The 11,789-nt window shown below is 35.1% G+C and overlaps 1 protein-coding gene across 1 annotated transcript; it reads left to right on the top strand.

The window, feature by feature from the left end:
* The first annotated feature begins 1,222 nt into the window (after window positions 1–1,222).
* On the top strand, window positions 1,223–11,789 carry LOC121411484 (acid-sensing ion channel 1A-like). Its single transcript, XM_041604246.1, has 8 exons — window positions 1,223–1,907; window positions 3,888–4,054; window positions 4,697–4,835; window positions 5,908–6,098; window positions 6,746–6,956; window positions 7,561–7,726; window positions 8,505–8,596; window positions 9,491–11,789. Exons 1-8 carry the CDS (start codon window positions 1,586–1,588, stop codon window positions 9,685–9,687), a joined length of 1,485 nt encoding a protein of 494 aa, XP_041460180.1. The 5' UTR covers window positions 1,223–1,585; the 3' UTR covers window positions 9,688–11,789.

Genomic DNA, 11,789 nt, shown 5'->3' with positions numbered 1-11,789 from the left:
TATAAATATATGGTCGATATGATTTTCTTTAAAAGGCGAAATTAATTTATCTTGCTTATGTATGATATCATTACTGGCCACATTAACAGTAAAAGAAACAACAGACTTTGGTTTAAATAGATTGAAACATCTTCTGTTAGAAGACAGTTTGCATGTATTATTTGTTGCTATGTCAGACAAGCCTGGGACACACTTTTAGGTTGTAAAAAACAACGTTTGCATTAAATATATTCAAATTTGATGTATACACCTTTAAAGTTTATGGGACTCTCACTGCATATTCTTTGGAGCCTTTAACCAACAAGCTCTGCTTTTACCTTTGGTTCCTCATATCCACACCTCTCATTTTCTTTCTTTGTCAATATATTACAACCAATTACAAAAATACATTGTAGTACTTTTTTTCTATTGTTTTATTAAGTACACATGTCATATTTTACGATATTTATTTATGCTTATCTATGACAATTTGTATTGTATAATATCATTATTTTTACTGAGTTGCTGATTTTGTTGAAAATGTGAAATGTTGATATGAATAAACCTTGAACCTTGTTTAAAGGTATGCATAAAATTTGAAAATATGTGATTATGAAAACAGACTGGGTTTCACAAAAGTGTAATCAAAACCGGTTGGAATGGAACTGCCATTTCCTAATTAGTATCAGTACATACATTTTGAATGAATGGAGAATGCAGTGTCATGTATGGTTTTATTTTAGATATGAGGGTAGCTCAAAACTTTAGGCCTGTACTTTTTCAGTAAAGTTTAGGCAATAAATAAAATAATCAATGTTCAAAGTTAACTCAATCAACTTGCAAGCAAGCGCGCATGCATGCTTTTGCCGATATGGGCAACTTCATTATGAAACACGAAGTACAAAACAAACATGCAAACACGGCTCTATTAATTGTCTATTATTGTGTAGATGTATTTTCTCTCTGTTTGACTTTTCTCACTATCTCGTACGTTTTGGGTCAAGAAAGGGCCTTCAACCCATAGTGAGACAACATTTTCGTTTCAACTTTTTGATCTTGCGAGAGAAATTTAGTCACTTACCTCCATACCACACTAAAGGGCCTATACATTATATATAGACGCAATTACCATTGTTCGCCGTCTCTGTAATTGATAAGAAGCCCATCCCATCTTTCCCCCAGTGCTTTGTGACAATAAGCCCTTATCGATCCCATGTAGGTTTTAAGGATTCAGATAAAAACACCGGGACGTGCGGAACCTGTTACCACAGAGCATATCGATCCGTATATGGTACACAGGGGCAAAAAAGCCCTCTCTGCAAAACTCATATTGTGCAATCAATGTAGCCATATCACAAGTTATAGGCCTCCGATACTCCTTTACTTTCATTTCATCATCTATGCCAGCGAAAAGGTGAAAGTTTCTGAAAAATGGACTGAACGTGACAACGTCTCTATCAAAACTGGTTTGATTGTGGTACTATAGGAGAGATTTTATCTTCTATTGTGCTAATTGTTTGCGGGTATAAATTTATTTTGGTGTGTGAAAAACAAAATAAAGGATAAAGGAGGACTTTGGTGAGATTTGATCACATCCCAACTGAAGATGGGATGCCGACCTGGAAGATGCCACCTTCGTCGATGGGCCGCGGACACTTCCGATCTACATGGTCTCAAACACATAGCAGGATCTGGAAACACATTCCGACGTCTCATCTGGCTGTGCCTCTTCTTAACTGCACTTGGTTTCTGTATTTTTGAATGCTACCTTGTTATAAAGGGATATATTTCTTTTAACCATGTCACCCAAGTTGACGTCTACTACACGACTGAAGTGGAGTTTCCAGCCATTACTGTCTGTAATATCAACAAATACAGAGAATCGGCGCTTACAGAAGAGGATATTAAAAATGTCGGCGTCCACCTTGGTATGTTCAGATGTTCACTTATATCATTTTCTCCTCAACCAATGTAACAATTGAATTAAACTTAAACTCTAAGTCATATTGTTGATAGGGCCTATCTACTTTAATAACTGAATTAGACAATGTAAAATAAGATGACGTCAAATTATAGGCCTATGTATAATTGTATGACAGAAGTTTACATAACCATGCTTCTCCAAAGAGAAGAAGGTATGAGCATTGTCATGGAATACGGATCAGATATTAGAGTATGAATTCATAAGCTACATAAATATGATTTTAATATATTGGATATGAATATATTATCAAACGTACTCTTATGAGTTGCTTAATTTGATTTAACTTTGTTGCTGGAAATAGTAAGTCTCTCTTATTTAAAATATACTTTATTTGCCCTAGTAAAGTGCAAATTAGTAAGAGTTCAAATCAGTACCAAATGCACCAGATGCCAAACACTTCCAAATGGAAATTAAATTGCTTCTGGATTTCGCTTAGAGTCAACGATATCATTATTATTGTTTGCGTTATGCAACTTGTTATAAGCCTACAAGGAAACTTTATAGTGATGAGGAGCCTTGAAAGTATTGACGAATTTATACGCATGCTGGATCCGAAATAGGCCCTAATAAAAAAATCCTGATCGATCGACCGATCGATCGGATACCTAGTTTTATTTTAGTTAAACAATGTCGATCACAAAAAAAACATTGTACAATATGGAAAAAAGCCGTACTATCCAGATAAGAAATTAATATCTGATTCAGCTGAACTTTCCTCTTTTCACCTCTTGTGTTTTGTTTTGCTTATTTGTTTTTGTCTTACGTGGTAGCGACCATTGTTATTATCTATTGTGTTTATATGTTTCAATGAAGGGAATGAAATTATGTGAACTTATTTCCGATCACGTTAAAGTCAGTTATATCCAAACGATCGAACAGAATGAAAAGAAAAAAATAGGCATAAATAACAATTGACATTTTCGTCCAAAAATCAAATCAAAGGTATAGAGAAAGTAAAACATTTAAAAAGGGCCATTGTGGCACTTTACTATTCTCTAATTTCCGGGTGGTTATGTACATAATCATATAGAACGGCCGTGAGCGGGTCGTCGACGTCGGACAGTATTTCATTTGAATTGAATTGAATTTATTTTCATACTTCACAAGATAATAAAATAATAACATAATACAAGAAATACATTTGGTTTCATAGAAAGTACAAAGATAATGGCAGCAAGTGAAATATGAAGGAACCTGCATGAAAAGCAGAGCTTGTAGTGTCTACAGGTTTCTTAAAGTAATTATGAAGTACGTAAGGAGATCGGACACTAAAGAAGAATTAGACTACAAAGGAAAAGCCAAACATTAGCGCAAAATCAAGGGGTAAAGAATTAGAGGAAAAGTGGACAATGTGAAATATAGGAGGGGGGTGAGCGAAGAATGAAAAAAATAAATGAATAAAAAACTATACCACATTATACCTTTAAAATGGTACAAATCAAATACATTATTCATCCAGTGCGTCTTAACGGTGTCCATAACTGGACAAAAGAAACGATTTCAGTTTACATTTAAACATACAAGTTTAGAGATAAACAGCTAGTTATTTCGCTTGGAAGATTATTCCAAAGCCTTGGTCCTTTGAATACAATTGTTCTTTGAGCAAATAACGTACGAGTACGTGGAAGGTGAAATGAGTCCCTTTGGCGGGTAGGGTAAGAATGGATGAGGTTGTTTCTTTGAAACAAGGAAGAAAAACATTCCGGTAGATCATCTTTTGAGAGTTGTGGAATCTTCTTCCCTATCTTATTCCTTATAACTTATTATTAATAATTCCCGAGCTTCTTGATCCGATCAAACTTTCACAAAAGTCGTATGTTTGATATCTCAGATTAGAAGGTCATCGATATTCCAATTGGCATGCACATTTTGCCACATTTGAGCCAATGAAATATGATGGTGTAATCATTATTATTTGTTACAGGTATCGTAGATGAAGATTATAATCTTCTTCTGCCCGATCTTTATACGGATGAGTTCAAAGACTTCATCAATTCTGTCAACTGGACGACCGTGGAGGAGGATCCCGATTACAACATGACTGAATTCACCATCAGAACTGGCCACCAACAAGAGGACATGATCGTTTCGGTAAAATACTTCACGATTTTCCTCACTCCTGTTCCAATGAAAATTGATATGTTCAAACCAACATGATTTGAGCTTTGAAAGTTGTCCGGTATAAAAAAAAGAAAACAAGGCTTTCCATGTGCTAAGATTTTTTTTGTGAGATATTCTGACCTAATACACTCTTAAAAGTTATTGGGTAAAAGTGCTCCATGAGGGTAATATGTGTCCAACTAACATTTAGCATTTCTTTTGGGCGTTTTTATTTATCCAGTGTGATGAAAATTTTGCCCTTTCTATAAGTAATTGCTGCTTATTCTTTACTAGACAATATGCTTCCCGCATGGGAAAATACTGCCCCAAATTGGTTGGACATAAAATTACCCTCGTGGTGGTAAAATTTTGTAGTTTTTGTCGTAAGCATGTATGGATACAGTTATAGGAAAAATCCACCGAAATTGATCAACTTTTAAAGTCATTTTATCCAATATTTTTTTTTTTACAGTGAATGCTTATTATCATAAGCCATATTTATTAAATCTATTACATTACATTACATTATGATATGTGATGTTATAATATATATTATTATTATTATTATCATTATATGTTATTGTTGTTATTATTATTATTAGGAGTATTAATATCATTATCCTGTATTTATAGTGTTTGTGGAAAGAGGAGCCGTGCGAGGAGACCGATCTGCAGCATTCATTAACACATCTTGGAAATTGTTATTCCTTCAATATACAAGGAGAAAACTCAAATGAAGTCGACTGGAAACACTCATATTCAGCTGGTTCAGGTAAAACTCCCAGACATATTATCCCCTATCACACTGGCGTACTATACTGATAGGGGAGTGCCTGGGGGCCCGCCCCCAAACGTTCCTCGACCCCCCCCCCAAAAAAAAAGGAAAGAAAAACAAAATAGAAAGAGAAAAACAAGAAAAAGAAAGATAAAAAGGGGAAAATAAAAGAAGAAGGTAAAATATGATATATATTTTTAAACATTATGCCCCCAAAAATATTAAGTCATTTTTTTATATACGCCTCTGCGCTGTGTTAGGCGTATGTGATTTTATAGTTTTTTGTCGTAAGCATGTATGGATAAAGTTATAAGAAAAATCCACCGAAATTGATCAACTTTTAAAGTCATCTATATATTTTGATCTGATTTGATAAGCACATTAACAAACCTGCGATTTTTTTCCCTTAGGATTTCACTTTATTAATTCCTAATGAATATTCAAATTAAACTATTCATATAATACGTTCGTTTACCACTGTTTGATCAGATGGACAGATGCGTTCCAGCACTGACGAGAAAATCATTCAGTCGGAGTAAATATTTGGTCATTTCATTAAGACGTTGAAACAGATTGATGAATCGAAGAATGTTTGCTCATTTGAACTAATTAAAATAAGAACGATTAATGATTAAGGATGTAATTAATGCAATGTCATGGAGGTGCTCATAGAGAAAAATATGTAGCTAGCACCCAATGCAAGCAGTGACATAATGTGATATAACAATTTATATTTTTTTAGTATTTATTCATAAGCGTTATACACTAGGCTATATTTTGGATTTTCCGTCATAATTCTGTATAATCATTCTTGTCTATATTGTCATTTCAATTATAATTGTGGCATAATTTTATCATTATTGCCGCGGCATCGATTGGTCGGGCGAAGGGACATCAGCTTACAGTGATTGGGGTTCTTCTCTTTCTTGACCATCATCTGACACACTGGGTTGATTGCTCCTATCAATTTCATTCTTAGATGATATATGTCATTTTATACATACATGAATGTGTTTTAAAATGCCGAATAAGTAATGAATGAATAAATAAAAAATGTTGATCTCCACAGCCAATGGTTTACAGCTGATCCTGAACGCCGAGATCCCGGAGTACACCCCTAGCAATGATCTCGACTCAGGAGCCATGGATGCAGGTCTAAGGATCATGTTTCATTACCCGACCGAACCGCCTTACCCCAAAGAACTGGGCTTCTCGGTCTCGGCAGGAGACCACTCATTCATCTCTATGCGACATGAGAAGGTTAGGAAACATAGATTTAGCTATCAATATCAATGTCACTAAGTTAGTAGTGGATTTGGTCCTATGGAAGAGCTGTATACCCCGCCCCAATTTATTCAATTCAACCAGTGTAGCTACTATAGCACAAAGATACCCTCCCCCTTCAAGTGCCATTTTCTCCCCTTGAATAATTATGTTGAACGTGAATTGAAGCGGTTGTCATCCCCCCCCCAAAAAAAAAGATTCCCCTTTTCTGGAAAAATCGGGAACATGGATGCGGTGCAGATAACCCCCTGAGCGGAAGGGGGGGGGGGGAGCCATACTACACATAAAACAGGAACAGGGCCAAATATAGCTCACTTTTTTAATATAACACAGAACTGTTTAAAAATAAGTAGTGCTCATTCAAGCGGAAATATTTGACAGTTATGTTGCCATTCTCTAAAAGGGACTTAATGATTATATGAATACTGGACATGATTCAGGCAAATACAGATATACCAAAATATCTTAAATGATTTTTTGTTCAAAGTGCAAATTCTTTTATATATATATATATATATATATATATATATACACATACATACATATATATAAATACGTTTTGTACGTAAAGTATTATGTTAAATAAACTTTATTAACTATTTTAATTTGTCCACCCATTATAGATCACGAGTCTGCCCTGGCCATACACGGAATGCGAAACGGACGGAGGGGACATCATCACCCACTTCGGCCACTACTCTCTTCAGGCTTGTAGAATAGAGTGCGAGACACTGGTCGTCGAGGCCGAGTGTGGATGTCGGCTTCCCGAGATGCCTGGCGATGCTGACGTGTGCAGCCCGGCCGACGTCCACGAGTGCGCCCATCCTACTTTAGGTAGGTCATAAATAGCTTTATGAACATGGCTCTGGGGAGCAGGGGTGTCGGGTGTGTAGAATAGAGTAGAAAAATATACCCTACTGGATTTGTGATAACATTTTGTGTGTATGCTTTTCATATGTTGTGGTTTAATTCAATGACAAGCAATCACATAATTTCCTTTCAACGAGAAAACTTTGTTTTTGCTTGTCAACAGCAACAACAACATCCACGATTGCCAAACGTATTTATTTCTCACCCCTCCCTTCCACTGATACGTCACTAGAATTTGCAGTACTAAATAGCTTATACACATGTGACAAAATAAAGGATGACGAGATATATCTTCGAAGACGTTTGGTTTATCATTGTCATGTGACAATTCAGTGAAGGATCAGTATCTTGCGCAGATTATGCTTATGATGAATTTTAGAATACTGATGTTATTTCGAAATGTCCATGTTTTGATTTATTCACAGTCTAGTGTAGGACTAGGCCTTTATTATCTTTCAAAAGGTATTGAAATACAAACAAATAAAAATGAATGAAGCAAGAAGGTATATAGTAACAGGGATAGAAACAAATGAAATTTAATCATTTGTTATTTTTCTTTTGAATTCAGTTGATTTCATTTCGGGAAACCTGAACTCTTCAGATACGTGCGAGTGTTTCTCGCCCTGCCTCGTGGAAAATTACCCTTTCACCCTCTCAACTAGCAAACTACGTCCACTATTTCTAGAGGCACTCTACGCCAACACTAGTACCAACTTCACATCTGATTACATCAGGTAATGGAGAGCCCGCCCCACGACGCGAAACAGATTTGAGAACATAGATAATTTGTTGTGAAATGTTCGTCTTTGTCGAAAATTGGCGAATTAAAACAGCAGTTTCGTCTGGAATATGGATTGGATTATTAATTAATTCATATTGTATTCGCCAAATTCGAAAATGGGCGCGAAACTGGTATTTCGGTTTCCCAATTTTCGACAAAGTCCTCCCAGCTGTTTATTGTCATTTGACGGGCATTTTCAATACATTTACTGTGTTACTAAATCCGTCGAGCGTCGCGATGCGAAACTCCATAGAAAGAAAAGAAACACGATTTATCATTCTATGCAATTGAATTGCCGAGCATAAATTATTATTACTAGTTTGCCATTATCCATCCAGGTGTAATAACTGAATTGGTATACGTGGTAGAAATGCATTCCTTGTATATGTTCCTGAAATTCCTTGAATTGTCTGAAAAATCATAGACCACTCTCAATGACAGAGAAATGGAAATCCCTATGGGTCTTTTATTATCACTTCTGAAATGAATATGTTCATTATTATTATCATTATTATTATCATCATTAGAATGTAGAGTTAGTAGATTCAATACTATAATTATTCTAATTACTATTGTTATTATCATTATATCACTATGTTCATTATTATCATCGTTATTCAGTGTTTGTTTTTAATTATTTAATTATGTGCTATTGTTTCAAATCAATTCACCAAATTTACATAATCGGCGGGATTATTTTAGCAAGTATATATTTCCTTGAAATATTGCAGCGAAAACATTGCGGTGGTTTCAATTTACTACGAAGCTCTAAATTTCCAGACCATTGACATGTTACCAGAGTACACCTTTGCCACATTGCTAGGTAAGTAAAAGGTCTTAAATTGTGTTCCAAATGACATAAACTGTTCTGTTGCTTTTTTTTGCAAAACACAGGCACCATTCTGTTCAATCTTCAATTTGAACGAATAAATCTTTCATTAAAATGAAAACGCTGTTTCAAAGTCAGTAAAATGGTTTCTTTAATTATCAATGAATTCAAAGAGAAGAGAAATGGAGTGTATAAATACGGAATACTGGAATTAGGGAAACCTTAAAATGGTGGTGTAGTCGTAGTCACGCCGACTGTAAGGAATTACAAATTTTAGCAGAATTTTTTACTCCCATTATTATAAACGATCGATTCCGTATGATTCCAGTTGGTTTAATATCTTATTCCATCCAAATGCTATTCTTCATGAATATTAATATCCATTTTGCGCATCTCTTATCTGCTTAATAGTAATACTGATAAGGTCTCCATTAGACATAATTGCTTGTTACTCGAAGATACATGAATAGAAATTATTTCTAGATACATGATACCCACTGTTAAACACTAAGAATGCGACTATATTTAATACCCCCCCCCCCAAAAAAAAAAAAGGTAAAATAAACAGATAACATCGGATTGGAATTAATATACAAATATTTGATTACCTTTTTTGTCCGTTTCTTCCATTACCCTTTCAAACCTATATGTTTACAAGCTTTGCTTTTTAATAGGTTCCTCATATTTCACGTAATTGTATTTTCTTGTTAAATACTACAACTATGTATTTTTTTTCATCATGACTTGTATTCATAATTGTGTTCAAGATGTATGTTTTTGTGGAATGTGAAACAATAAATTAATCAAATCAAATCAAAATATTCTCTTTATTCCACTTTCTATCTTCCTCTCTCGATATTTCTTTCTGTAACTCTTCCTCCTATACAGCCGTACTCGGAGGCAATCTTGGTCTATTCTTAGGAGCAAGTTTCCTGACGATAGCCCAGCTAGGCGAATACTTTCTGGACGAGATGATTGGATGGTGTATTTGTACAAAGAGCAAAGAATCTGAAGAAGAAAGGAACGGCGGAAATAAAGTTGAACCTTCTCCCACAGTGAAGACCACTGATGCTTGGGGCGCTTGAAAATGAAATGAGTCATCTTTTCATAAGCCAGTTCGTAGATTGTACTTGGACATCTTTTTCAAATTATGACATTTAGGTCCTAACATTTTCCAATAGGATTGCCCCATATTACATTTTTTGTAAGCTTTTCCCACATTGCATTTTACGGTGTTTACATTATAATAGAGAAAACATGGAATGTAGACCAGATGAGCATTTCCTGAGAGGACTTGTCGGACATTTAGTCTGACAAGTCATCCGACATTTACCACATTAACAGAATCAAGGAAAGTTATCAGATCTGACAATTAACTTGTAGCACAAAACTGTTGATGGAACGCTCCCCAGGTGAATAAAAACTGCTACTATACGAATAAAAATCACTCTTTATTTTGGGGATGGGAATAATCACGATAAAGAACTTAGTGTACAGTGTGTTCACAGTGTGGAACACAAAGTGAAATTTTCTTCAAACGGTTGAAATGCTCAAGCTATTGTGACTCACATTCACAGAGCTCCATTATGTGCAGACGCTGAGAACACTCACATAGCAGATGTGCGTGTCCACAATTTGAAATCATTTTCACATTTTCAACTCTCCGCCTTAAATATTGTGAATCGTATCCTCACACATCATCAAATCAGGACAAAGTGTGTGTGTGTGTTTTTTTGGTTTCCCTGGATTACGGTGTTCCACGGTGTCTTCATGTTGTGTTTACAGTATGGAACACAATGTGCTATCATATTCACACTGTTAAAATGCTCATTGTGAATTTCATATTCACACAAAGAAGGAAGGAAACATCACTTATATTCACAGAATCCACTGTGTGTACACACCTTGAACAATATTACAGTACAGATGTCCACAGTGTGATCACAGTGTTGTGAAAATATATTCACATTGTTAAGATTCTCAAATTCAACTGTTTGAAGATGTTTTCACACTGTGGACATTTATAGACAGTGTGACTGTTTACAGCATGTTCACATGGTCGACTATTCACACTGTTGATTTCACATTATGCTACACACTGTGAACAGACTGTGGCACACACTGTGGGGCATTGTTCTTTCCAGTATGGTTGAGCATTCTAACATGAATAATCGCATCTCTACACATCATATCCTAGTATTTGATCACATTGTGCGGTATCATGATCTCATATCCAGCAGGAAGTTAGTACCCCTAGAACGCAATTTTCCACAGTGTGGAACACAAAGTGAAATAATCTTCACACTTTCAAATGCGCAAAAATCAGCAAGGTCACACTTACATTCATAGAATCCACTACGTGAACACACTGTGAGCACTCAAGGAGGTGTTCACCCTTTAAAGTTGTCTTCATATCATTAAATTTGAGTATTTCCACATTAAATTTGTGCATGACATCATTACACATGTGGACATACTGTGAACACATTGTGATTACTCACTGTGATATCATCTTTCTTATTAGGGCATTATATCGTTTCAGTGATCATTTAAACCAAGTTTTGATGCATGATTTTCTTAATGCTTATCAGCAGAAACAAGCAGCACAATATTTAACAGATACGCATTGCTAAGATACATAATCACCACATAAGTATTGTAAAAGTCTGTATTAGCATATGCTGCTGCCAAATCAGACAGATTCGACTTCAAAATTTCTTTCACTTGTGACATATATGAAATGACACTGTGTACCACCACGATGTAAATGTTTGAATAAAAGGGGTTGTGTGTGACAAATTTCTGACGAGATAAATGATGATTAATGAAGTCGTCCTGCTTGATACAATTTGACGACTTAGTAATTAGACAGTCTTGCCAAAACACAGTATCTTGTCTAATTTCGCCATAGGCCAATTTCATGAGTAAAACCCAAACAAATGTTTAAATATGCATGTAATATGTGATTATGCATATATCCATCGTTGCTGTTTTCACCTGTATATAGAGGAAAGATATATTTGGAAAACAATCAAGATTTCCACTGCACGAAATGCTGGTTATATTTGTGTTCGTTTCCTACGTTATATTTATAACGTGTATTTTCTTTACATATTTTTACTTGTAAGATATGCATTATGGCGATAATGATATTATGAAAATAAATGCTTTCATATGTAACAAATTA

The sequence above is a fragment of the Lytechinus variegatus genome, chromosome 3 (assembly GCF_018143015.1).
Source record: "Lytechinus variegatus isolate NC3 chromosome 3, Lvar_3.0, whole genome shotgun sequence".
NCBI classification, from domain to species: Eukaryota; Metazoa; Echinodermata; class Echinoidea; order Temnopleuroida; family Toxopneustidae; genus Lytechinus; species Lytechinus variegatus.
This window is presented reverse-complemented; position numbering and strand designations above follow the sequence as displayed.